The sequence below is a fragment of the Falco cherrug genome, chromosome 9, assembly GCF_023634085.1.
Source record: "Falco cherrug isolate bFalChe1 chromosome 9, bFalChe1.pri, whole genome shotgun sequence".
NCBI classification, from domain to species: domain Eukaryota; kingdom Metazoa; phylum Chordata; class Aves; order Falconiformes; family Falconidae; genus Falco; species Falco cherrug.
Window position 1 is genome coordinate 28,624,205 of NC_073705.1, and position 26,910 is coordinate 28,651,114.

The 26,910-nt window shown below is 64.0% G+C and overlaps 1 protein-coding gene across 2 annotated transcripts; it reads right to left on the reverse strand.

Moving 5' to 3' along the window:
* On the reverse strand, nt 1-26,520 carry LDB1 (LIM domain binding 1). Of its 2 annotated transcripts, none has more exons than XM_055719924.1 (11): nt 26,312-26,520; nt 6,316-6,418; nt 5,656-5,700; nt 5,375-5,450; nt 4,923-5,025; nt 4,587-4,759; nt 4,230-4,352; nt 3,974-4,057; nt 3,543-3,666; nt 2,960-3,102; nt 1-2,596 (listed from the first exon to the last, which is right to left on the reverse strand). In XM_055719924.1, exons 1-11 carry the CDS (start codon nt 26,334-26,336, stop codon nt 2,366-2,368), a joined length of 1,230 nt encoding a protein of 409 aa, XP_055575899.1. In that variant the 5' UTR covers nt 26,337-26,520; the 3' UTR covers nt 1-2,365. The 2 variants fall into 2 exon arrangements, with proteins under 2 accessions (XP_055575899.1, XP_055575898.1); XM_055719923.1 differs by having other exon boundaries at nt 2,954-3,102; nt 26,312-26,518.
* Between the last annotated feature and the right edge of the window lie 390 nt (nt 26,521-26,910).

A 26,910-nucleotide genomic window follows, 5' to 3' on the forward strand; every position in this document is an offset into this window, starting at 1 on the left:
AAACCGAAAAGTCGTTTTATTGGTACCATACACGACTCATAAATGGCACAAACTATGGAGGGGAGGAAGGAAAAAAAAAAAAAAAAAAAAAAAAAAAAAAGAAGAAACAAAAAGGCATTACAGTGTGCCGGGGTGGGGGGGGGCAGTGAGGGGCTCTGCACCCTCCGTGGGAGCCCAGCAGCGTGGCAGCGAGAATCGTACCTTAATTGCAAAGCAGAGCCCCCCTCCCTGCCACACGGGGCTCCCACCCTGGGAGCCCACCCCCCACCTGCAAAGGGGCTGTGGGGACCCCCGTGCCTGCGCCCTCCGGCTGTGGGCTGCCCCTGCCGGGGCCCCGGAGCTGATGCCGGCGTCTCTGGGGATTCTGGGCTTGAGGCCAGGCCAGGGCTGAGCCAAGGGGCTCCCATCTCCCTGCCCGACCCCGGGGACAGCAGAAGGAAGGGGGACACAGGGTGTCCCCCACCCCAGCGAGGCCACCCTCTGCAGTCTCAGCCACGAGTGGGCAAGACACAGGGTGCAGGCAAAGCCCCTGCTGCAGGCAGAGCCCCCATGCAGGGGGCAGACCCTCAGTGACATCTGCCAGCCTCCAGCCCCATGGGGCAGTGGGACACGTGCGGCAGGATCCCCGGCAGGGAGCTGGGGGGTGTCTGGCAGAGAGAGTGGGGTGCACCCCCTCTCTCCCCCAAACTGCGGGGCTGCTCTGCCTGCCCCAGGCTCCCTTACACACACACAGACATACAAACCTCTCGCACACGCACTCTTGCAGACACCCCCCCCCTCCCCACCAGGGCAGTCCCCCCACCCCGGCCACCTCCGTGGCAGTGCTCACTGCAACCCCACCTCGGGGCTGTGCCGGGGGTGCCCATGGGCAGCCCTGACCCCCAGCTCCCCCCAAAACCCCGCTCCGAGGCTGCTGGGGTGAACTGGTGAGCACAAACACCCTCCCCTGGCACCTCCCATCTTCTCATTGGAAGAAGCCTTGGAAGGGATTTTTTTTTTTTCTTTTTTTTTTTTTTTTAAACCAAAAAACCCCCAAAAATTATTATTTTTCTCATCGTTTCCCCTAACATCAATGGAGGCACCTGCTCTAGTGATAACACATTGAAAGAACAGTATCGTACACACTGTCTACAGCGCGGAAATGTACAAGCACGAGGTACACGAACCCGAGGGGGGGGGAGCAGGGACAACAGCACACAAGATTTACATTGAGGAGGGAGGCGGAGGGCTGCCCCCCCCGGCCCCTGGAGGGATGAGAAAGGAAGTCTGCAAAGTCTCTCCTTGGTTTGAAGCTCTCCGAACTGGATATAAAACGAGACTCCCAAGAGAAGAAGCCTGTACAAAAGTCAGGACAGGGTGAAAGGGCTCAGGGCAGGGAGGGGGGATCCGGCAAGGGGGCTGGGACGGGGTGGCGGGGGGCTTTTCCCATTTTTTTTTTCTTTCTTTTTTTTAAACTTACAATTTTAATAATATTATTTTTTTTTCTTAAAAAAAGACAAAAGTAGGAGGTACTGGGAGCCAGGGGTTGCAAAGGGGCCCCAGGCAGACTCACGCAGGGCTGGGGGAAACACAGGGGCTGCGGGCAGGGAGCGAGGGCACCGGGTGCTCTGGCAGAGCCGCGGGTCCTCCACGCCCCCCCCAGCCGCCCCCCCCCCCCTTCCTATATACAGAGTCCCCCCACGGCCGTGCTGTGCTCTCGCCCCTGGGGAGCGAGGGGAAGGGGAAGGTGCAGGAGAGCGAGGAAACGCGACACGGCCCTGTCCTCAACACCACCCCAGCGCAGCAGGATCCGACCCCAGCCAGAGGCTCCGCGGCAGAGCCAGCAGCACAGGGAAGGCTTTCCGTCACCAGCCCCACCACCGCCAGCCCCAGGCTGGGCTGGGGATATGCAACCCTGCTGCAGGTGGCTGCCCAGCGAACCCCAGCCGTAGGACCTGGGAGGAGGTGGAGGAGGGTCTCTGGGCTGTGCCAGACCACAACACATGGCATCTGCAGCCACCAGCTTCCCGTTGCGGCACCTCCCTCCTAATTCCCCCTACTCAGCAGGCAGGGGCTGGGCACATCGGGGCGGGGATGAGAAGGTCTCCAGGGAAGAAGCAGGGGGGAAAAGGGGGAATAATGAAGCTACGGCCCCGGAAACCTACTCCTCCCCTGGGGTCCAACGGGGAGGCAGGCGTGGGGGGAGCGGGGAGGCGGCGGGGGGAGGGCTGGGGGCTGCCTGCCTGGCGCGCACCCCAGGCCGTGCACCCCATCGGTCGCACAGTGCCGATCCGCCCCCGGTACCTCGCCGCTTCCCAGTCACTCTCCGTTGCAAATGTACAGGTAGATCGGTTGGGACTGAGTCCACAGGGCGGCGGGGGGGCCGTTACTGCGACGCCTGCGACGTGGGGTTCTCTGACTTGCTCTCCTGGCTGGAGGGCGGTTTGCTGTTCCAGGGGCTATTGGCCCCCAGCGCCGGCGAGTTGTTGAAGCTGTCCTCGTCGTCGATGCCATTGGCGGCGTCAAACTGCGTGTTCTCCAGCCGGGTGATGAGCCGCTCGTCCTCGTCCCCAAACTCCCCCCCCATCAGTGTGGGCTCGCCTACCACCATCACATCCTGAAAGAGGAGACGGTCCCGAAACATAATCGAGGTGGGGGGAGCCCGGGCCACCAGACCCCCCCCCAACACCGCAGGCCCTTTGCCCAACCGTGGGGCCACCTCCTCATCTCCGCTGCAGGATCTGAGGCTTGGGCACTGCACGGGGCAGCACATCCTTGTCCCCTTGCAGGGGAGCAGAGCAGCTCAGGGAAGGCAGCTGGGACACCCCTTCCTTCTCCCCGCCACCTGGAGAAAGCCATGGGGGCTCAGACAGGCAGTCCCTAGGGGTCTCCCTCTAGCCACTCCCTGGGACCAGGGCATGGACCCCTCCCACCATCCCAGGGGAGGAAGAGAGAATGGAAACGGGATGCTTACAGGTACCTGACTGGACAGGGCAAAGGTGCTGGCTGGGCTCTTCTTCTTGCTGTTGCTGTTGTTGGTGTTTCCCCCACCGGAGCTCATGGTGCTGCCCCCCGACATCTTCCTTTTCCGGCGCTTGCTGGGCTGCTGCCGTGCTGGCTCCGCTGGCCAAGAAGGGAGACACGGTCAGTCCTGATGAGAAGGAGCTGGTAGCCCCCAGCCCCTTCCCTGCAAACCTCCCTTCTCAGCAAGGACAATATTCCCCCCGGGGCAGCATCACCATCCTCCTCCCCTCCACAGCTTCGCTGTCCCCCAGCACAGGCAACAGAAGAGGCAGCAGGGAAGATTTCTGTCCCTGCTTTGCTTTCCACAAGCAGCAGGCAGCCCCCAGGCAGGGAGCGCTGGCTGCCCACAGCGCAGCTCTGCCCCAGCGGGAAGGCAGGCCAGCAGGAAAGGAAGCTGGCTGCCTGCCTCGCCACCCCCAGCCTCACAAGACGAGACCAGGGAGAGGCTCTGGGGCTGGGAGAAGCCTGTGCCGAGGGCAGGGCCTGAGCAGGCAGCCCTGGAGACCTGCAGGCAGCACAGGAGGCAGCACGAGACTCACCAGGTGGAGCAACCATCCGCTGCCACTTCTGGAAGAGGCAAGTCTTGAGGCAGTCCCGGGGACTGAGGCTGTAGGTCTTGTGCCGTGACATGAGCTCCTGCATTGGTTCTAGAATTACACAGAGCTGCAGGAGGCAGACAGACGCGAGGTTAGATCATGATGCTCCAGGCCCCAGCAAAAGCCCCTCTGTCGGGCAGCTGTCTCTGCTGCACCAACCCAAGCTGTGCTGGGAGCCTGCAGGCTCCAGCAGACCCACTGACCCACAGCTCTCGGCAGACTGTCTGCAAGCTCCCTCTCACAGAGCCTGCCCTGCTGCCTCCCCACACCCCAGGGCAGGCAGGTGTCGGACAGCAGAGAACACAAGACAGGGAGACCCTAGGCCTACCTGCTGGGAGCAGAGCTGCACCCCCCACCCCTTCCTGCACACTTACTCGGAGGTAGTTGAGTGTGGAGTTTGAGAGCCCGCAGCGGGTGATGTTCTTGGATAACTGGTCCAGCATCTGGGGGTCCTGTGCCTAGGAGCAAGAGGGACAGACAGCTCAGCTGCATCCGGGCTGGGGATGGCCCTCCAGGGGGAGAGGGTTGAGGTCCCCCCAGTCTGCAGAGCAGGGAGAGGAGCTCAGGAGCCCTGCGTCACTCATGCCCCGGGGGAGCTCCCAGAGCCGGAGCTCCCAGCGCTGTACTCACATGCATGGCAAGGATGCTGCGGGGGATGAGCTCTCGATGCTGGCGGATGCTGAAGTGCCACGTCTTTATCCTCATCATGTCATCGAACATGAACTCCAGGTAGAGCCGCCCCTCCACACACACCTGGGCAGGGCACTGGGTCAGGCACAGGCTGCCCCAGCTTCCCTCAGCCCAGATCCCCTGGGAACCCAGTACTGCACAACAGGACACCCTCCCAGTGGCTCGCCCCTGCCTGCCACGAGGCTCGGCACAACCCAAACCCACGAGCCCACAGTGGTCCCACAGGACCGCAGCCACCGTGAGGGCAAGCTGGACAAAGGCACAAGGGGCAGGAGAAGCTGTGGGCACAGCCAGTACCTGGGTGAACATCGGCTTGCCGTGCTGGGTGACCATGGTGCACTGGTCACAGTCCAGCGAGACAAAGTTGTTGTGGAAGGACTCCTTGGGGTGCTTGAGCACATAGTAGAGCTCTGTGGCCCCCCCTTCGAAGATGCTGCGGAAGTAACGGGGAATCAGAGTCCGGCCGATCGCTGGAGGAGGAAAATAAAGTCAGTAAACCTGGCTCACACAGATGAGCCTTGGGGCTGTACATGAAGAGGGTCCTCCAGTCCGTGCCACCTGAAGGCAGCTGAACTCTGACAGCCTGCCCACATCCCCTGAGCAGCACAACTGGAGTGTTCAGCTGGTACTCACTGTATCTCTTTGGTCCATCCTCCAAGCAGAAAGTGATTGTTAACATGGCGTCATCCTCAAAGAACTCCGTGGTGAAGGCGTCCCACCACAGATTGTCACATTCCTGGGGATGGCAGAGAGATGCTAGGTTATGGGGAGGAGAGACAGACAGACAGACAGACAGACAGACAACCACTGGCTGCCAGGCACAGCAGCCACGTGCTCAGCCCATGGAGGGCTACGCTCCCAGCTGAGCGCCTGGAGATGGGGATGGTGAGCCCCGTCCCATGGCCAAGTGAGGGACAAGTCACTCAGAGACCTGCACGGCAGGGCAGGACCCTGCTGCCAAGGCGGCTCCTCCTAAAGCCAAGGCAGCTCGCAAGGGCAGGCAGCACAGAGGACCCCATCCCCAAAACACACACCTGGGAGCGTCCTCCCACTCCTGGCTGCACCTCACTCCCCCAGCTCCCCACCTCTGTCCAGTTCTGCAGCCTCTTGTTGAGCTCAAATATCCTGTAGTCGGTCTGGTTCCCATACGGCGTGTGCCTCCTGCCCAAAGAGCAGAGCAAGCAGTCAGCAGGGTGGGGAGGGGTCCCAAGCCTGTGGTGGGGGGATGCACAGCCCATCCAGGGCTGGCCAGAGTCCAACCCCCGCCCCAAACCCGAGCCAGCAGTGTACCGGCCCCGCTGAGGCACCCCCACCACAGGCACAAGCTCCATCCCAGTGGGGTCCCTGCCAGCTCCCCCGTGCTTACCCGATTCCAGGCTCCAGGTATGTCGGTGGGTACATAGGAGTAGGTCTGGGGGGGGGGGAAAGAGATGCAGGCAGGTCAGTGCTGGTGAGGGTCTCCCTCCCTTCCCACTGCAGCTCCCCCTTCCCTGCCTACAGCAGCAAGCAGTCGCGCTTACAGGAGCCGAGACCCCACGCATGGTGCTCGCCGTACCCTGGCTGCAGCTGTCCAACAGCCCTGTGGGGCAACCTGCACCCCTGAAACTGGGCTCTGCCCCTGCATCGGTGGCTGCTCCACTGCCCCTGGGAGCTGGCCTGCGGCTCTCCAGGGACATGCACGACTCCCCTGCAGCTGGGGCTAGCGCCAGACAGGACAAAGGTTGGAGATGGGGCTGTTTTGGCAGGACCTGGGAGCGCTCCTGTCCTGGGTCATCCCAGGGGCTCAGCCTGGCAAGGGGCTTGGCCCCACCGAGCTCAGGGACCCAGGGGCTCCCCTCATCCCAACTATCACCCTTTCTCAACTCAGTCCCGCCTGTGCCCGCTCCAGTCCCCTCTCTCCCCTTGCACTAACTCAACTCCATGCACCAGTCCCCATACGCTGCTGGGGAGAGGGACGAAGAGACCCTGGGGTGCAGACTGCAGAGCACCCCCAACCTTGCAGACCCTCTCCCAGGCCCCAGCTCACCCCACATCTCGATCCAGCATGGTGCCCGGGTGGAAGGGGGGGAAGGCGTTGCCGTTCGGGGGCTCCTTTGGCGAGTACAGCTTGAACGACTTAGAGGAACAGCCTGGGGAGAGAGAGGGCATGGAGGTCAGCCAGGGGCACCCCGCAAGGACAGACACCCTGCTGCACGGAGGAGGAGGAAGGATGCAGGACCAGCGAAACCCCCCATCAGCACAGCCCTATCCCTCCTCTGCTGCCTCCCGGTGCCAGTCCCAGCGCCCTCACCCCACACACAGCTCCAGGCCTCCCCCCTGCAGGCTGGGACCCACAGGGTCAGGGCTGAGCTATTGGAATCAGCAGCCAGAGGGGTCTGCCCGCATCACAGGGATTTCCCACTAGTGCCCAGAGTTAGTCCGTTCTCAGCTGGCTGGGTTCTGGAGACGGTGCCCAGGGGGGACGGTCGAGCTGGTGGTGGGAAGCGGGGTTCCGGCTGAGCCCTATCCCTCCCTCCCGTGCGGCTCCTAATCCCACCGACCTGACCCAGGAATCACACAGGATCTTTTTGCTGACCTTTCTATTGTCATGGCGACGAGTGAATAATCACCCGGAGGGAGGATGGCGGGTCCCCAGGCAGCCACCATCTGCCGCTCGGGCAGGCCAGCGGCCACCCGGCTCCAGACGGATGGAGAGCTCCCACACACCAGCCCTGCTCACGCCACCCCAAAGCCTCGCCGCCCCCCGCAGCACTGGGACAAAGGACGAGGAGCCCAGGAGGGCCGCAGGGTGCGCTGGGGCACGCAATAGGGCACGCAACGCGTACGAGCCGGCAGCCATCCCTGAAAGCAACCCGGGCACGCCACGGGAGACAGGGACGCCCGGCGGATCCGGCCACACTGGCACGGCAGCCCCAGCTGGGCTCCCGATGGGCAGCCGGGGGCTCCCACGCTCGCCAGCCCCCTCCCAGCACCGGGGCAGGTTCCCGAGAGCAGCGGCTGCCAGCGCCCTTCCCCGATGGCCGCGGGAGCCCCGGCACACCCGCGGCTGGCAGGACCCGGCACGCTGCGCCCGGGCGCTGCCGAGGCACGCGGGCCCGCCGGCGGGCAGCCGGGCAGACAGGCTGGCCTGGATGGGGTGCAGCACCAGGCGGGCTGCCAGGCAGCTCCCGCTCCACCGGCTCGGCCGGCCCCGCCGCGCAGGCACGTCTCCCCCCGCCACACACCCCCCAAGCTGGCTGCACCGGGCTGCCGGCCCCAGCTGGGGCCAAGGCGGGATCCCCACGGGCTGCCCGCCCCCCCGCAGCCCTGGGCCGGGCACTTCCCAACACCCACAAGCTGCCAGGGTTGTCAGCCGGGGCTCAGAAAGCAAGCAGCCAGCCCAGCGGCAGAGGGAAGCGTCCAGGAGGTGCCGGGCACACCGCTGCCCGTCCGGGCACTGCCACCCGGCCAGGCTGCGGGGACGGGACTGGAGCAGCTGCTTGGCTGCAACAGATGCAGGAGCGGAGCAAAAAGCAGCAGGGTTAAGGAAAGCGGTGTCACAGGCACACTGCGGCCTTTTAGTCAACAGAGGAGCCCAAATGACCAGGGCATCACCACCAGCCCTGCCAAGTTGCTTGGGACCCCAAGCGTGTGGTCGCAGGGATCGCCCACGCAGCTGAGCAAGCGAGGGCTAGTCAAAAATAGAGGGAGTCACCTCCCCAGTGCTAAATCCAACTTGCAACAGGGGAAATCTGCATTTCACTCCTTGATTCTTGTCTCCTTGGGGCCCCCGGTGCCTTTTCACTATGTTTCCCTGCGGCAGCCAAACCCAGCCTCTCCCAGCACCCACCAGGACGCACTGGTCCCGTGGGGTGGGAGCCAGCCCGGCCACTCCACCGGCAGCTCGCTGCTCCTGCTCCTTGCTCCTGCCCGCCTGCAGCGAGGATAAGTGGGGCTCGGCACAATTTCTCATACAGCTGCTAACAGCGTCGGCCCCTTGCTCTTACCTAACGTTTTCATAGACAAAATTTTTTTTAACAGGGAGGTCAGTGCTGCTGCAAGGGAATTTTTGCTTTCTGCTTTAATCCCTGTCAACTTGCGCCTAATGGAAATTATAATTCAACCGGAATTGCACTAGAAACTCAGCATTTCCATTTCCTCTCCGCTATTAAACGACACAGCGTCAAAACTGTGCTCGATGCATAGGAAACTTCCCAAAAGCACGTGTCTTCTGTTGAAAACAAACTGATCCATTAGGCAAAGACAGCAGCGGCTGGAGACAGGGAACTGAACTGCTTGTTTCTGGTCAACATGTCCTTGGTGGGGAGAAAAAAATCAGACCCAGCAGGACGCTTTGTTTTTATTCGCTGACAAGAGATGGGAAGAAAGAGCCCCCAAGGTTTCTTGCTGTCCTCAGTCCCAGTCTTGCTTCTCCAGCTGCAGGAAGGTCTCCTGGAGTGGTGAGACCAGGGGGACACATCACTCTCCACCCATTCTGCTTCTCATGCTCTTCCCTAGTGCCCAGCTCTTGGAGTTGGGACAGCAGACAAGCCAGCCCGCCGTTCCAACCCAAGCATCCATTTCCATCCTGGGCCTTCTCAAGCAGGTTAACACGGACACAACCTGCTTTTGGGGCTTCACTGAGTGACCTATCTCAGGATCTAAAGAAGTGGAAAGGAGCCTGTTACATGACCTCAGCAACACCATCATCCTGACCAAGTATTATTTTCAACACAGCATAAAATACATTACTGGATTCAGCGGTTCTAAATAACAATAGCCTCAGGATTTGATACAGGCTGTCCGAATTCTACAGTCACTGTAGACACTCACACTACATGCGTTACACAAAACAATGCAATTACTTCGCAGCAGCAGCATCAACACCAACTTTGACCTACATGAGGGTCACAGTGCCTGGTCTGGGAGATCCCTCCATCACCGCCGCTCCCCTTCACGCTGCCCCAGCTGCCTGCAAGCCTTGTCCCGCCAGGCACAGTGACCCAGGCCCGCAGGATGCATCCCTTCCCAAGCCAAGCCCAGTGCCTAGCCCCAGCTGACGCCTCCCCGTGCCCCTGCTCTGCCTCCTGCTTTGAGCATGGAGGATCCAGGCAAGCTCGGTGCAAGCAGGGATGATGCCTGGCGGCTGGGCATGAGATGCCCCTGCAGACCCCAAGCTGATGGGAGACGTTTCTTGTAGCCATCCCCAGGTGCTTGCCCAGCACTAAAAAACCACGTGCATGGTCGGCAAGGGAAAAAAAAATTAGGCTGACGCTGCAGTTGGCGAGCTACTGGCCTAGGCAGGTCCAGGCAAACGGCATGGCGCCCACGGCCAGGTGGGCGGCCCCACAGCTCCTCCTTGGCAGGGAGGCATGGGAGAAGGGAACCCCGCAGAGGGATGCCCTAGCTCAGCTTCCTCTGCCAAGGCCAGGTCCCCGGCCGGGGGCAGGACGGAGCTGGCTGGCGCCACATGGAGCTGCCACAAGAGATTGGGCAAGGAAGCAGGTCCAGGAAGCCGGGCTCCTGGGGAAGGGAAGGTGGGTGCTTTGCCTGTGACTCACGTACTGCCCAATCCTTCACCTGCCTTCTCCTCCACTCTCCCTGCCTGCAAGCTGCCAGCCCTGCGGGGAAAGCTCTTCAGGTGCGCTGGCTGCCTGGTTCACTGGAGCAGGAACAGTCAAGACCCTAACCAAGCTCCCAAAGCTGAGGAACATCAGGTTTCCCAAGAAGCCAAGAGCACAGCGGGCACCTCACAGAGCCACCACAGCCAGGAGATAGCAGGGCACAGAGACCAGCACCAGCCGGGGAGCTGCCTGCACAGGCAGGGGACACGCAGAGCCTTCCCTGGTGTCTGGCAGGGAGAAAAGCGCCTGCCTGCATTCCCCTCGCTCCATCCCGCAAAAAGCAAAGAGCTGTTGAAGACAAAAGCAAAGCAGCACAGGCTCCTACACCTGTGGTCACCAGCAGGAATCAGTGCTCCCCATCCCAGAGAACAGCTATTCCCGGCCAGGCAGACAGCGCACTTTCTGTGCAAGCAGCAAAGCTCAGCAATGAGGCAGGGGCTCCAGAAGCTAAAAAAAAAAAAAAAAAAAAAAGGGGAAAAAAAAAAAAGAAAAAAAAAAGAGATTAAAATAAATGAAGAAACGAGGCTTGAAAGGGGCTGCAGGGTTACAGCTCAGCCAGGGAGCATCCTGCTCCTCCCAGCAGCCCGGCGGGCGAAGAGCGAGGCTGAAGAGCAAGGCTAGCCTTCGCCAAAGGCTGCCGATGCTTCCCGGCATGCACCCTGCCTGCTTCCTGGCTGCCTAACGAGGCTTTAAAGTGTAAATAGCGGCATTGTTTCGCAGGGCTGCCTCGCCGGGGTGTGGAAGGCCTGATAGCGGCTGGAAATCCATCTTCCCAGCCCAGCCTCGCTGGCAGGGCTGCCAGGCGGGCGCTATGCAGGAGGGTGCTAGGGAGAGCGGGTGCACGGCGGCGTCTCACATCATTCACGTGGCTTTGCCTGGTGTCGGGGAAGCTGGCAGGGCTGGGGAGCAAACACAGAGGGGTATCCAGAGTGACTGCGACAGGCGGAAGCACGCGGAGCAGTTCGTGGTGTGCCCCCACCAACCTGACTTCACCTCTTCTTTCTCCTGCTCTTCAGAGCGGATGGAAGGAGGCCAGTTGCAAACCCCGATGTTGTTACTGAACTGATGGCAACCCAGGCAGCACACACCGAGGCATGGCCTGAGGTGTAATCAGCTACAGTCTCAACTTGCAGCAGTCCCATTTGTTTTGAAAATGCAGAACTGGCCCAGCTGAAGCTCCCAGGAGGCTGGGCTGCCAAGGGAAGAGGAGATGCCGCTCCTGGAGGAGACTATGTGATGATGCCACGGACTCAGCAGCATCCAGAGACTGATCTCAGCCAGCAAGCCACCCAGCCCTGACCCACATGGAGGCACAACCTGCAACACTGCTGACCCTGCTGCATGCAGGGATTAACCTCTCACTCTTCTCAAGCCACACATCTGAGTTGGCCACAGAGCTTATCTTGACCGCAAGCTGCCTCCCTGCCCACACCATGTAGCCGTGCAGTGTCCCCTGCACACAAGGCGGCAGGGAGGGACTTGTGCCCCAGCTCCAGGTCGCATCCTGCAACATTAGTGCAAACCCCCCCCACTGCAGCACAGAAACCACCCTGGACCAGAGGATGTTCCTCTCTACCCACTGACTTGCAAGTGCAGGGGGACAGCCAGAGAAGTAATAATTAGCTGCAGCTAATTACTACACAGTGACAAGTTTGATGCAGGGTACGAGGCGGCACTATCTGAAGTGCACTGGGTGAGGAGAGCCTGGGCTGGGATATGGATTTGTGGGTCACGACTCAGAGTGGTCCTGTAGCCTCAGCTCTGTCGGAGACCAGGGTCCCTTGGGAAGGCACCCTGTGGAGCTGGGTCCTCAGTGGGGACCCTGGAGGACATCACCGCCCTGCAGTAACCCCAGGGGCAGCAGGCGTCTCCCCTTTCCCGTTTCAGCCCTCAGATTCAGACACGTGGACGGGGATTTCTCTGGGAGGGAAAACGGGAGAAGAGCAAGCCCTGCCAATTGCAAAACAGCCTGAAAATTGAATCACGTCCAAGGCTGCAAGCCCCAGATGCAATCCCACAGATAACCCAGTTTCAGCTCCACTACTATCAACTTACCACGAGGCAGTCATTTCCTGCGACTCTCAGGGAAATATCCCACTGTCCCTAATTACTCCTTTCGGCTCGCCATCTCAAAGGCGATCCATAATCAAGCACTGCCGGTTTCAGCCTCAGGAACACACCTTTCACATTTTCAGCCACTTTTTCTCTCATCCAGACCCCTGCACCCTGCCACCCTGCAGGGCTCCTGCCGCAACCAGGCTCCCATCCCTCCCGCAGCATGCACCGGGGTCAGCATCGGCAGACAAACGATGTGGTGTGGGAGCCACAGGGCTGGAAAAAAAACCACCCTTGTCAGCATCCCATGAAAAAAACCCTCCTACCAAACTAGGATTTTCATCTTCAAAGGTTTTTTAGGCTCTGCAGCAGCAAGAAAAAATTCACAGCCATAGCCAACCGCAGTGATGGTCCTGCAGAGTCTGCAGCCAGCATCTCTGCTTGTGCTCCCGGCTCCTTGCCCTCCACGCATGTGGTGAGCAAAACTACACAGCTCTGCACGGTGTTGTAGGGCTGCCGCTCAGGGCAGCCCTCCACAGGGGCAGGATCTGCCCAAGAGGGCTGGAGCCGAGAGCCACTGAGCGTGGAAGCAGCAGAGAGAGGCTGAGGTCCATTTCTCTGGCCGCAAAAGGCAAACGCCCAGGCTGATCCCCCACACCCACAGGACCCCCAGGTGCCACCACCTCGGAGCACAGGAGGCTGTCAGCCCCACGTGGCACATGGAGATTCATGATCCCGGGATGCAACACTCCGCCTCTCTCCCCCACCACTGCCAACGGCACCGAGTGCTGCACGCTGGGACGTGTAGTGTCCAGAGACAGCGGCCCTGCCGCCAACATCCTCCTCGCTCCAATGTTGCATCCTAGGTGGAGCCCCGCAGCCCTGGCAGCCAGCCAGCTGCCCGCTCCAGGGGGGAAAAAAGCTGGATAACTCCCACTGCATGGATGCGATGGGAGCTGGCACCTCCCAGCTGGCCGCGCTGGGGCGGTGCGTGCCTGGGGGCAAACCTCAACGCTGGGGTGCAGCACTCGCCCCAAGGTCTGGACCACTCACAGATGCCCATGCAGGGGAGGGACAGCTTAAGCATGGTGGGAACGTGCTCGCTGCAGCTTGCAAAGTACCTCCATCGCTTCTTCGAGCTGTCAGGGCAAGCCTCTGCCTCCCCTGCTCAGGCTGAACTTCTCTCTCTTTAGCACTCAGTTTAAGAGGCAATGTGGGAACAGCTAAGCGAAGGATGGGGCGGGCCACTAGCAGCTCTGGGGACACAGCAAACACTTGTGGTTGCCGGACTTGCACTGCGCCGCTGTGCTGGCAGCACGTGCTGTGCCTGGTGCCAGGGCTTTGGATGACCAGCGCAGGATGAGGCCAAAACCCCAGGGAGCAAAGGGACAGGGTATGGCCGAGCACACCTCCCCGGTGCTCCCAAGGCACAAGCAACTCAGCCCCAGTTCCAGCAGCACAGCACTGTGGAAACCATCTCCACCATTGCAGCGCAGCCCCAGGGAAACCCTCTTGGTTAGGCATCCCTGGTAGCACCGTCCACTCGCCCAAAACATCAGCAACTGGTGGGGCAGCAAACCTCATCACGGCAAGCATTGCAACCCACGCGCGCACACACACACACACACACATGCACGCGCGTGGTGCAAACAACAGCGAGAGCACCCTGTCCCCGGGTTGCTTTGAAGACGGGAGGTTTCCAAGGGAGAAGGTCAGGAGAAGTCCTGCAGCTGCTCTGCCACCATGCAGGATCTGGTGTTCATATTTTTCACCTGGATCTCAAGCTCACACCAGTGCAGAGCTGCAAGCATGCAGAAGGCTGTCACACTGAGAGACCACGTGGGGACAAGCACCGACGCCATCCTACCAGCCATGGGACAGGAAAGGAGCCCTGGGGCTGGGCTGGCCCACCTCGCCCTTCACTCCCACATCACAAGGGGCTGGGGAGCTCAGGGCTGCCACTCTCGAAAAGGAAGCTGAAAGAGGCTCCAAGTCCCCAGCCCATGGCACCTTTGCTCCAAGCAAACTTCTGTGGCTTTTCACTGGACTCTTCCTATTTTAGATGGACTACGACCTGCTGTGGGTGATGTGAAAAGTCCCCACCGGACGATGGCAAAACCCCTGTATCACCAAATCCTCCAGCACCAGCCTGTCCTCCCTTAGATCACAACTTTTTCTTTTTGAAGGAACACAACTTGCATGTTGGTCTGCTCAGTGCTTCTCTCCCCAGTCTTTAAGGTGTGCTCGCATCACAGACCTGGGATTTCTACAAAATCTGGACAGCAAAGACCACATTCAGTTCCCCTTCACTGAAAATCACAGTTCTCCCATGAGAACACTCCAAAACCTGAGGTTTTAAAGAAAGAGTAAGGACGCTGAAATTTACCCGTACTTACAACAAAAGCAGTAAGAGCTGATACTGGCCGGCGCTGGAGAAATTGCTGCAAAACTGCTACGACACGGTATTATCGAAAGCACAGGGAGAACAAACAGGGAAGATCCCAGGAAAGGGTGTTTGCTCCCACACCTGCCTGGCCCACCAGACACCCAGGAGCCTGCTCAGACCCTCCTGGCAGAAGGAAGCAGCCAGGGGTTTGCGATGCGTGGGGGGTGCACCGCTCTGTGCCCCAAAAGGTGACTCCCCACAGGGCGCCACAGCCCCTGCACCCTTCGCTCACACCTCACCCAAGGACCAGCCGCCACCTCTCCTTCGGGCTCCTGCTGCAGCACCAGCCTTGGCAGAAGCCGGCGGCTGCTCCACAGGCTCCCGCCGCGGCACCTGGCCCCTGCCAGCCAGGGCTGCAGCGGGGGGATTGGGAGCTGCTCCAGCCGAGGAAGCGCTGGCCCGGGGTGCTTATCTTATCGGGCTGGCGGGGACCGATGGAGGTCAGGGCAGGGCTCGGTTGGCCACCTGAGATGAGGGCAGCCTGCTCTCCCAGGGGGGCTTCAGGGGAACACCCCCCCAGATAAGACACCCCTCTGCAGCCCCGGCACGGGCATGCCCGCCGATCCCTGAACTGGAGCTACAGCGCTGAGTTTCCCCCAGCCCCGAGGATGCTGTGCCCAGCCCAGCCCCGGCTCCTGCTGCCCCGGGCCCAGCCGGGGCTTTGTCTGGCGGAGAAGATGCGCCCTCCCCGCCAGTCGCCCCCCGAGCCCCGACCCCCCGGCGGGGCAGCTCCCACAAGAAGGTGTGTGACCCCCCCTGCGTTTGCGCCCCTCGGGTCTTTTCTTCCCTTCGAGGCACCCGTGGGAGGCTGGCGCGACCCTCCGAGCTGCGGGCAAGGGCGAAGTTGCAGCCGGCAGCGAGGGGAGCCGGGCACCGGCCCCGCAGCCCCGGTGACAGCGCGCTCGGGGGGACCGGGAGGGCGCGGGGCAGCTGTCAGGGGGCTCGGGCAGAGGAAGGAGCCGGGGGAAGAACAAAGGGAGCTGCGAGCTGGGATGGAGCAGGGCACGGCGGGGCACGGGGGCTGCCGGCAGCACCCCGCGGGGCTGGGGGTGCCTCTCCGAGAGCCAGGACCCGCGGGTGGAGCGGGGAGCCCGGGCGACAGGCTGGGAGGCGGAGGCGCGGGCAGGGCGGCCGGCGGGCAGGGCACGAGCTGGGGGGCCGGGGGTGCACGGGGGAGCCGAGGGGGACGGGGCAGCTGGGGAGGGATGGAGAGGAGCCGGGGAGGGAGCGGGGAGCCGGGGACAGGGACGGGGCCGGCGCGGGGGCAGAAGGGGCGGGCGGGCAGGAGAAGCAGCGGGCGCAGGCGGGCGGGGGGCTGCAGCGGAGCCCCCCGGGCTACACGGGGGGCCGGGCGGGGAGCGGCGGCGCGGCCGCGCACAACTTCGCAGGCGCGGGGGCGGCGCGGGCGGGACCCCGGCCCTCCTCTCCGCCGCCCGAGCGGGGCCGCCACCGGGGCGGGGGGGTAGGGGGGGCAGGCGGCGGCGTGCGCGGCGGCAGGCCGGGACCGGGAAACTTCCGCGGGGGGGTGGGGGAGGCGGGGTGACTCACGGCGCGGGCGGCGGGCGGGGGTCCGGCGGCGGCGCGGGCGGCGGGCGGGCGGCGGGCGGGCGCTGGGCCGCCGCGGGGGCGGGGCGGGCGGGGCGCGGGGCGGGGCGGGGGCGCTTCCTTTGTCTGCGCCGCGGCCGGGACCACAATGGCTGCGGCGGCGGCGGAGACCGCTCCCCCCGCACCGAGGCCCTCACCCAGCACCGCCCCGGCCCCTGGCCGCCGGGGGGGTAAGGTGGGTGCCCGCGGACCGGGGGTGACGGCCAAAAGGGGGTCCCCAGAGAACTGCCCTCCCCCCCACCCGTACCGGCGCTCACCGGGATGGGCGATGCAGGAGCCGCGTCCCGCCGAGGAACTCGGCACCGGCCGGGGAAGGCTTTGCTCCCCCTGCGAAAGTTTCAATAAAAATACACCTTTTGCCTAGTTTGGTTTGGGGGTTTCTTTGAAGTTTTTCAGGATTTTTCTGCCTGAAACTTGTTTCCCTTTCCCCCGGTTTCTGGCGATGAAAAAAAAAAAAAAAAAAAGCAACCGTTTCATTCGGGAGGGGTATTCAAACGTGCTGCCTCGCAACTGCCAGCAGACCCAAAGGGTCTCTCCTCTCCTTGAAAAAAACTGAAGCTCTTCCATTAAAGCGTTTACAATTTTTTTTTAAAAAACCGAAATTTCCATTATGAAATTTCCATTAAAACAAACAAACAAAAAATCCTATTTTTTTCCGGTGCCCCCCTTGCCCCAGACCTGCCCCTTGCAAGCTCCTGCTCCCTGCCCTTCCAAACCAGACTGGCGCAGACCTACGGTCCCAACCCAGCTGGAGAGCCCTGGGGCAGCAGGGACATGAGCCAGGACCCCAGAGCCCAGACTGGTCCCCCCTCCCCGAACCCCAGCACCCCCGTCCCTGGGTGCAGAGCCATGCTGGGCATGCAGGGCTGTCACAGGCACGCACACGCACGCGTTGGTGCATCTTGCCCCGTGCACGCTGTCGGGCCAGCATGCGCTTGCACGTCCCCCCAAAGACCTCCCGGCACACCCCCGGCCGGGTGTGCGCCCACGCCTGGGGCATGCACACCTTCCCACACCTCCTCGCTCACACAGCCGGGCCCGCGCCTCTTCCCCTCCCCACGACAGCAGCCGTGGGGTGAGGCAGCCACGAGTCCTGCCAAGAACGCTTGTCCCCCCCACACTGCACACACGGCGGGTGTAAAAACCTCAGCCATGAGGTTCTGGGGGTGTCCTCTCTGTGTCCACACACCCCCAAAGCCCTGCACCTGAGGATTGGACCACTCCCCAACCCGGTGTTCTGCTGTCTGGGACCACTGCTGAAGAGGAACAGGCAGGAGTGGCTCTGCGGCAGCATCCCCCCACTCCTGTCCCCTGCCCCTCAGCCTAGCAAGGCTCCATCCCCACGCTGCTCCCTGTCACGCCACCATGCCTCCCCTTCTCCTTGCAGGTTAACCTGCAGTGGGCACCACTTTCCAGGGACACGTGGGTAAACAGAGTGAAACTCTGTAAAACACAGATAAACAGAGAGAAAAACTAATTGTAAACCCCAAAACCGTGGTGCAACCCTGCTCTGAAAAAGGCATGCGCAGCGGGAGGTACCCATGCTGTCAGCAGCACGGGAACCAGGCACAAGGGACGCTGCGAGTGCCGTGACACGCTGCCACATCAAAGTCTGTCCCCCTGCCAGCCCACATCTGCGTGGCACCAGGTGAGATGGGGCTGCGGCAGGCTGCCACCCACCCATCGTCAGGCCAAGAAACCACACTGGCCGTAACACCAGTGACAGCTACAGGATGGCACAGCCCTCCTGGTCAAGACAGGCACTAAATACAGCCCACCCGCGCCCCGTTCCCTCTCCAGGGCTCAAGGATGCACAAGGCACAGCCAGCCACCAGCACTCAACACTGCGCCATTACTGCAAAATACTGCAAAACACTGCAAAAAGGGATGTTTTGCCCCTGTACCAGCAACTCCTGGTGCTGGTGCCATTACCGGGGGATCAAAGAGGAGCCCCCACTGGTCCCCAGGCTCCATGGCCCGATGCATCTACAGCAAACATGCCCCAAGCAATTTATCCCGGGGCTCAGCAGCCCTCCGGGACCGCTCACGTGTCCCTGCTCGGCTCTGACGACAGCGCTGGACTGGTCCACGTGGCTGCAGCAGCCCCAGCTGTTTATGGTTATAGCCGAGTTAATAATTAAATAGATGCTGGATGGAGAGCAGAAGGGCTGGGATGCAGCTGGGAAGCGTGTGTGGCAGCGACGGTGGTGGGGGGAGCCCCTTCCTCGCGATGTGCTCGTGCCTGCAGTGCGGGGGGGGGGAGCAGAGGGTGATTCCACCTCCCCAGGTTTTTGTGATGGGGCACCGCATCCCCTGGATCCCAGCCTCCGCTCTCCCCCTAGCAAGGGCCCCACGCCTGCCTGGGCTCCGACACCCGGTGCAGGTCTCGGCCAGGGAACCAGCAGCAGCTCAGGAGCAGGAGTGAACCCAGGGATGCATCCCGGCCAGGCAGATGGGAAGGGCCCAGTGGGGACCACGGCAGCCGGGGGATGCCCGGGCCTCTCTGATCCCTGTGGCTGGGGCTCGGTGTGCCCACAGAGCGCGCGGGAGGGATCCCAGGCAAGCAGGGCAGCAGAGGCAGAGCATGCTTGCACCGACACCCAGCCGGGGCCCCGGCAGGCACAGGCGCAGAGCAGGGATGTGGACGCATGCTTACGTAAAAAATAAGAATAATAAAAATCTGCTAGCTCTGCAAATGGCACAGCCTGCACAGGGGAACGGACTGACCTGGCACTGCCAAACCTCCTGGACTTGTCCAAATAGCAGCGAGACCGGGGCACTGTCGCACGCACACAGTCACAGCCTGAAGTGGCACCCCAGAGCCCCCCTTTCAGCAACACAACAGCCATCCCCAACAAATGCCACCGCCTTTCAAACAGGTTGCTTCCCTGTGTCTCAGGGAGGGGCTTCTCTCTCCCGTAAAACCATGCACACCTGGACCAAAGGAAGATGGGGGGTCTGGAGCAGGAGGGGCCCCCTTTTCTGGCTGGAGAAGGCACAGCTCCGTCTCCCCCACCCGGGGAGAGAGGCTTGGGGGAGGCTGGAAACTCAACGGTGAGTCATGCAGGGCAGGCGGCAAATCCTGGGGGCTCCTGGAATTAACCCTTCAAAACCAGAACTGCTTCCAGACACCCAGCAGCAGGAGGAAAGCCCAGGGGCTGGGGGAAGAGCTGGCTGCTGGGGCAGTGTGGGACATTACATGGGTCACATCTCTGAGCAGGGAACAGCAGAGACAACTCGAGTATATCAGCACTGGACAAGGAGCAACCAAGAGCGCGCACATGTGCCCACCCCTCCAAAACAAGAGAAGATGGAGAAAGATTACAGGGGGGTGCAGGACCTCAAAGTACATGGGGTCCATATGGGGTACCTGCCCTCACATCACACCTTGCTCCAGCGTGGCGGGTCAGCTGCAGCGCTGCCTGGCCGGCCACAGGCTCCAAGGCGCAGTCTGCAGGCAGGCTTTGGGAGGTCCTGCCGGCAAGGGGCTTCCCTGGGGACCAGCACCAGAAAATGCCCTGCACTGTTCTCATGCTGTCCTTGAGACACCTCAACATGCGTCCTGCAATAGCTCAGTCCCAGCGTGGCCACCCGCAGCAGTAAGCCCCAGCCCCTCTGGCAGCAGCCCCGGGCCAGCCTGCCAGAGCAGCAGGGTTTTAAGGCTCCTCAGGAGGCTCCAGGTGGATTCTCTCATGTTACAAGAATGGTTCGTTTCACAGCCCCTTTCCTGGCCTGGGATCCCATGGCGGGGAGGGGGTGACATGCGGCATGGTTGCGCAGCCCCAGCACCCCATGTCTGCCCACTGTCCCCCGAGAAGACCTTCACGCCGCCCCAAGGGGCTCACGCTGCTGCTTAAAAGGGAAACCAAAGCACAGCCCTCAACACCCAGCGCCACAGTTCCAGGGACTCTCACCCCAGCTGGGAGCACACCCCGGTCCCCGGCTTGCAGCTCCCACTCCATACCCTCCCCTCTGCCTCCCGAGCCACAGCAGGACCCCCAGCATCCCCACAGAGAAATGCACGGCTGGGAGCTACCACCCACCAAACCCCAACCCCCCAGGGGTCAGGACAGGGCTAGCATCCCTCCTGGTACCCACGTGTCACTGTGCCCCGCACCCTGTGCTGGAAGCCCTCCAGGAGAAGGCAGGGGACATCTCCTGGGGCCACAGCTGCACGTGGTTGACTCGAAGCAGGTAAGTCTCCGACGGCAATGCCCACCCCCCCACCCCCCGTGTGCCAAGCGCTCCGGAGCGGCTCTCCGAATATAGCAGCATCAAATAGCTCCATCAATAATGCATTGCTTCTGCTTCCTCTCGCTGCCGTGTTTTCGTTGCTAACGTGCGCGTCCTTCCTGTTAGCAGCGGCTTCTTCCCTACCAGCTAGGCCAAGCAGGGACACGGCCACCATGGGATGGGACAGCAGCTCCCATGTCTCCAGGCCCAACTCCCACCAGGAGCAGACATCCAGCCCCATCCACCCTGCTCAGGGGCAGCCTGCAGTTCGGGGGAGACGTCGCCACCAGTCTGAGCCTCCTGCTGCGCACACACTGGCGGCAGGCAGGGTGCCTTGGCACGCTGGGGCTGCCCAGAGGATTTGGCAGAGGCCGCTGAGCTGGGAAGAGCGTGACGGCATCTCCCTGGCCTTGGTGGGGAAATGCCCCTCTGCGAGGATTTCTGGCAGCCTCGTACCCTCCATGCCCAGGTGGCACCCCCACTCCTGACTCCAGGCACTGCTCCCCCATGCCAGGCTCCTCCGGCAGCTCTGCACCGCTGCACCAGAGCTACCATCCCCGGCAGGGAGAGACTCTCGCTGCCTTGCTGCTGCCTGCCCCTGCCCGCAGCTGCCCCGGGCTCACCCTGGGCCAGTCGGTGCAGGCAGGTCGCGGCGCCCGGGCCTGCCCCGTGCCTGGCAGAGCTGCGTGCCAGTGACACGGTGTGCTGCCATCAGCTCCCACCGGCAGCGAGGCAGGAGCCAGGGTGGCAAAAGCTTGCACCCGCTGCCCTGGAGGAGAGGGAGGGTGGGCAGCTGCCCACAACAGGCAGGGGCAACCCCTGCCCTCGGGAGGAACCCCCAGGGCTGTGAATGACCCTGGCTGGAGGAGGACACATGTGGCAGAGCAGAGGTTGGCGCAGCTGGCTGCTGCAGAGCGGGGGGGGGGGGCACAGGAGCTGCCCCCACCGTGGGGGGCTGACACCCTGCCAGCCATCGCCCAGCACCATCCGTGGCAGCCCAGCCTTGCTCAGGCAGCAGCTCCACCTGGGCTGCGCTGCAGAAACCTGGCTGCGCTCCCAGCACCAGCCCCTCGGCGTGTAGGAGGGGGGCCAGGGCTGCTGCTCCTGCAGAAAGCAGGAGGGCCCCCCGCCCCCTGCCTGCTACCCCCCACGCTGTGAGGCCGTCCTGGGGTGCAAGCACCCTCACCCTGGTGCAGGGGCACCTCCGGGACCCGCCTGTGGCTCCTGCAAAGCCGGGGGCACAGCAAGACTTGTAAAGGAGGGGCAGGAGCTACACCCCACAGGGCACCACACACACCCCCCAACACACACCCCACCCCCACCCCCGAGAAAGCAGCTGCAGAGGGGTGCAGGCAGGGAGTTATCAACTGCCCCACGGGCAGGGTGGGGTTGGGGCCAGGCAGGGGCTGGTGCCTGCAGCAGAGGAGATTATGCCCCTGGTCTAACGTTCACCCTGATCAGTGCCCTGCCTGGGAGGGAGAGGGGTGATGGGGGGGGCAGTCTGACAGCTCTGGGCAGGTCCTGTCCCTCCCAGCGCCCACCAGCACCCCTTCCCATGGGGGACATCCCAGGCTGGCACACAGCCCGTGCTCCCGCACCTCCACGAGCACGCTGCAGCAAACCTCCCAAAAACACGCCAGCATCATCCCTGCTGCAGCCACCCCATCTCTGCCCAGCAGAGCCCCAGGACAGGGGCTGGGGGTCCCAGGGGGATGGCTGCCATCATTCCCGCCTCAGGTGGGGCCCAGCAGCCCCCTGGCAGCCCTGCCTGCTCCCCAGCACCCTCCCCCCCCCCCCCCCCCCCCCCGCACCGGCAGGAAACCACAGCCCCAGCCTGCAGGCAGGCCGATAACGGTCACCCAGCCCCATCCTGCCGGCACCCACCGCCACCCCGGGGAGAGGGCACCCAGCCCAGCTGCCCCGACACCCACTGCTCAATGTAAAGAAGGGGTACACCCACACCGTGGGACCCGTGTCACCCTGCATGTGACCATGCGTGTCACCATGCACGCAGTGCAGCGTGCCCCAGGACGCGCTGGCAGCTGTCACGCATGGGCACAGGGGCTCCTGGCATGCTCCCGGCACACCACGCAGCCCCACACCTCGTGTGTGCAAGCAACACGGATGTGGCTGGGGAATCCCACAGCAGAGGGGGGAGGAGAAGGTGAGCAAGCTGAACGAGCAGAGGTTGGGCAGGGGACGCCTGTGCCACTACGGCCTCTGCCCTGCCTGGGGGCATGTAGCCACCCAGCTAGCGCATTGCTGGCCACAAGCACTCCAGGGTTGCAGGGACACCTCCCTGCCCCGGGGGTTCCCATCTAGCTGGCCGGCACCCACCCACTCCTCAAGGGAGCAGCTTTCACAGCAGCTTTGTGTTGAGCAGCTAACACCATTCCTGGAGTAAACTCGGAGCCTGGCACACACACACAGTGCTGAGCCCGCTGGTACAGCACTCACCCATCCATGTCTCCCCAGGCAAAGCCGAGCCCGCAGCAGGGTGAGCTCGCACCGGCCCCAAGGAGTGCTGTGGTGTGTCCAGCCTCATGCCGGTGCCCGAAGCCCTGAGGAACTGCCTCGCCAAGCCCCGGGTAGCCACAACCCCATCCTGCCTTTGCCAGAGCACACCAGGTGCGGGAGGGCAACGCAACACACATGGCATGTATCAGGCGGGCGCGCTGCTGCACAGAGGGGGACAAAGCAAACTGTGTGCTCCATCCAAGCATCGCCGCCAACATGAAGAGAGCCTAGGCAAGAGCATATGGACGTGCAGGATGAGGCCTCGGGACCCCCACTACTGCTTCCCCCCAGCACACCCAGGTGCACCCCAAGATGCCAGGCAGCCCTGGGGGGCGTTTTAGACCCAAGAGCCCATACGTGTCAGGGCTGCCTGACCCCCCCGCCGCAGCAGTCAGCCCGCTCCCCGCTGTCCCTCTCCCAGCGCATCTGTCGCAGGAGGCATGTGGCACAGCTCGGCCTCGTGACAGCGGGGGACGCACAGCGCCAGCTCGGCAGAAGGGAGGGAAATGGCAACGGCTGTCCCACGGCTGGCAGGTCCGTCCCGGGACCCAAAACATGTGGGTTGGGAAGTCTTCCCTCCTGCCAAAGGGGCGCACAGGCAGGCTCCCTGCGAGGTGTCCTAGGGAAGGTGATGACCTCAGGAACATCGTTTCCCAGAGCCAGCCCTGTGGGGAGGCAGCACAGCTCTGCTCCCCTCCTCCCCCTCTCTGCACCGACACCATCACTACAGGGGAAAAAATAATGATAATAATAAAAATAACTAAAAAGGAAAGCACAGAGCATGCTGGGAGGCCAGTGCCCCCAGGGGTCAGGACCCCGCTGAGGTCAGGATGCCAAGACCTGCCCGGTGTGAAGTGCTGAGCCGAGCGGCCGGCTGCCAGCCCCGCTCCGGGCAGCCCCGGCACCAGCACCGGGTGGCTGCCGCCCCGGCCTCTACTGCCTCCACCCCGAGCCTGGCGTGCTCTCCCTGCTCACATCTCCATTTCTGAGGTAGGGGCTGAACCCCCCCCCCCTCCCCCCCCGGTCCTCCACTGACCCCAGCAGCTCCCCACCGCCCTCGGGCACAAGGACCTGGGCAGGTTTCAGGCTGAGCAGCGCCGCCCCAGCCCCAAAGCTCTTGCAGAGGCGGGCACGCAGCAGGGAAACACGCCGGGGGGCGGTGGCGTGTGTGCAAGAGGAGCTGCAGCAGGGCAGGATGTGCCCCCTGGGAAGGCGGGGAGCGTGTCGCCCCCCTGGGAGGGCACAATTTCGAAGGGGAACAGCCAAGACACCCCCCACCCCCACCCCCCCAAGCAGCAGCTCCCAGGCAGGAAACTCCTCCAAGTTAATGCAGCCCCGAAGAGCAGCCTGGGCAGAGCAGCTCATTAAATGTTTCTGGCTGGCGGGAGGCCAGCGGCAGAGCTTGTTTTTTCTATATTCCGATAAACAGTGCGAGGAGGGGAAGGGGGAGGGGGTGCAGGCTCTGGATGTGCCACCCAGCCCCGGCGGGGGAGCCGGGGGGGGGTGGGGGAGAGGCAGGGGGCACACGCGCGTGTGCACGCACGTTGCACGCACCCGCATGTCCTCCCCGCCACAGGGGAGCAGGCAGCCAGGGGGTGGACGACACACACACACGGCACGCCACACGCCGCCATCCGCAGGGATGCTCCCAGCTGCAGGGTGACCCCACGGCCCCCCATCACCGCACCGAAGGAGGACCCCCCTCTTTGCGCCCACCAACATGGCGATGACACTCCCGGTGGCACGGGGCCAGCTCCCGGGGGACGAGACACGGCCCCCCCGTTAGTCGCCACCCTGCCTTCGCCCCAACCCCTCCCCCCCCGAGGCAGGACCCCTGCCAAGGCTGGGGGGCTGCTGGGCGGGGGGTGGGGGAGCCCCCCGGGTGCGGGGTGCCTGCCGGGGCGGGTGCTGTGGCTGCTCGGCCTGGCTCGCAGGGAGGTTCACGTGACTTTCTGCTTGAGGAAGCAGCGCTCTGGCAGCTTCCAGTGGGAGATGGAGGAGGAGGATGGGGGAAGGGGCCGCCTGCCTTCATGGAAACACGGCGGAGAGGCACAGGCAGCGCAGGGGCGGGGGGCCGCCGCGCAGGGGCACCCCCCCACCCACCCGCCCGCCCCGCGGATCCAGCTGCGAAGCCCTCGGCGGAGGCAGCCCCGAGGGATGCACGGGGACCGGGTGCTGTCACAGTGTCCCGCTGCCCCCCCTCGCAGCCCCCCAGCACGGGGGTCCTGGCCTGGCAGGAGGCTCCCGCAGGACAACCAGGACACCGGAAAGCTGTCACAGGAGGTGGGCTGAGGAGCAGCCCTGCTGTCCCCCACAGGGACCCCAAGTGCTGGCCGCCCAGGGCAATGGCAGAACCCCTTCCCCAGGGCCCCCAGGCCGGGTTCCCCCCCCCTCTTTTGCAACCCATTGCCACTGGGACACGGAGAAGGCTCCGGCCGCCCCCTGGGACCCCCACCTTCCCAGCACAGGGCCATCCCACGCACCGGTGCAGGCAATGTGGCCAGGCCGGCTGCCCCAAGCCTGACCCAGAGCCCAGGCACCCGGGAGAGCATCCCTGCAGGAGCAGCCCGCCAGCTACTGAGACCTCAGCAACTTGTCACACCCCCTGGGGTACCCCAGCAGCCCCGACCACCCACCGGGGCCAGGATGGGGAAGGGGACCCCCTCAGCAGGCAGCGCATAATGGCCACGGTGAGGGGCACCCTGCACCCACCGGCAGCATGGCCAAGCCCCTCCGCAGACCCCGTGCCCCACACCCACGTGTTACGCAGGGGCACCCCACAGAGCTATTTGCCACGGGGCTTGCTTCGGGGTCACCCTGGCAGCGCCACCTGCACACCTGCCCAATGCCCCTGCGGCACCCTGCCCGTGGGGTCACAGCCTCAGGGCTGGCACTGGCGCCTGTGCCATGGGGACCCCAGCACCCCTGCTGCGGGGTCCCAGCCCCACAGCCAGACCCCAGCACCCATGCCCTGGGGACTCCAGCCCTACAGCTGGACCAGAGTAGCCATACCACGGGGACCCCGTCCCCATGGCTGGACCCAACGGCCACGCCATAGTGCTGGGACCCCAGTCCCCGCACCTTGCTGACCCCTGCCCCATCACCAGGGCCATGGGGACCGCAGCCCCGTGGCCAAGCCGCAGCACCCACGTTGAGGAGTTCCCCACCCCAGAGCAGCTCCCAGCAGCCGTGCCCCGGGGACACAGCTCCACCGCCAGCCCCCAGCCCCACCACAGCCTGCCACCAGCATCAATGCAGTGGGGGCCCCAGCCCTGCAGCCAGACCTCACTCCCCATGCTTTGGGGACCCAGTCCCATATCGGGTCCCCAACGTCGACGCCGTGGGACCCCCAGCCCCACAGCCAGACCACAACACCAACGCTACTGGGGACCCAGCCCCATGACGGGCCCCCAGCCCCACAGCCAGACCACAACACCTATGCCGCTGGAGCCCCCGCCCCATAGCGGGCCCACAGCCCCACAGCCAGCCCCAGCGCCACAGGGTCCCCAGCCCCACCGCCGCCCCCAGCCCCGCACCCGGCCCCCCGCCGCCGCCGCACTCACCAGGGCATGCACAGCCCACTGACATCTTCACATGCCTGGCCCGGCCGGGGGTCGCTGCGCGCTGCCCGGGCCGCGGGGGTCTCGCATGGGCGGCGCGCCGCGGGGTCCGGCGCGGCGGGCAGCGGGCAGCCCCGCGCGGCCGCGGGCACGGCCACGGCCAGGGGCGGGCGGGCGCGCCGCGGACCGACGGCGGCGGCGGGCGGGGCGGGGGCCGCGGCGGCGGAGCGGGAGCGGGGGCGGCTGCGCCGGCGGCGGGCGGGCGGGCGCGCCTCTGCGCGTGCGCGGGACGTCCCGTTCACCCCCCCCCCCCCCCCCCCGCGGGCGCGTGCGTGCTGCGTGCGTGCGCGCCCCCCACCGCCGCCGCGCGAGCGCGCCCCCCGCTTCCTTGCCGTCACCCCGAGGGGAGGGTGGGCGCCGCCATGTCACAGGCAGCACGGGCGCCCGCCCCCGGCCCGGGGTCCTCGTCCTCCCGCCCCCGCCGGGCCCGGGCGGGCAGCGGGCCCCTCAGCCCTGGGGAGGCGCCGGGGGGGACCCTGCGGCGGCGTTTGGGCCGAGCCCCTCCCGCGGCGCTCGGTGCCTCTCCCCGGGGCCCTGCGGAG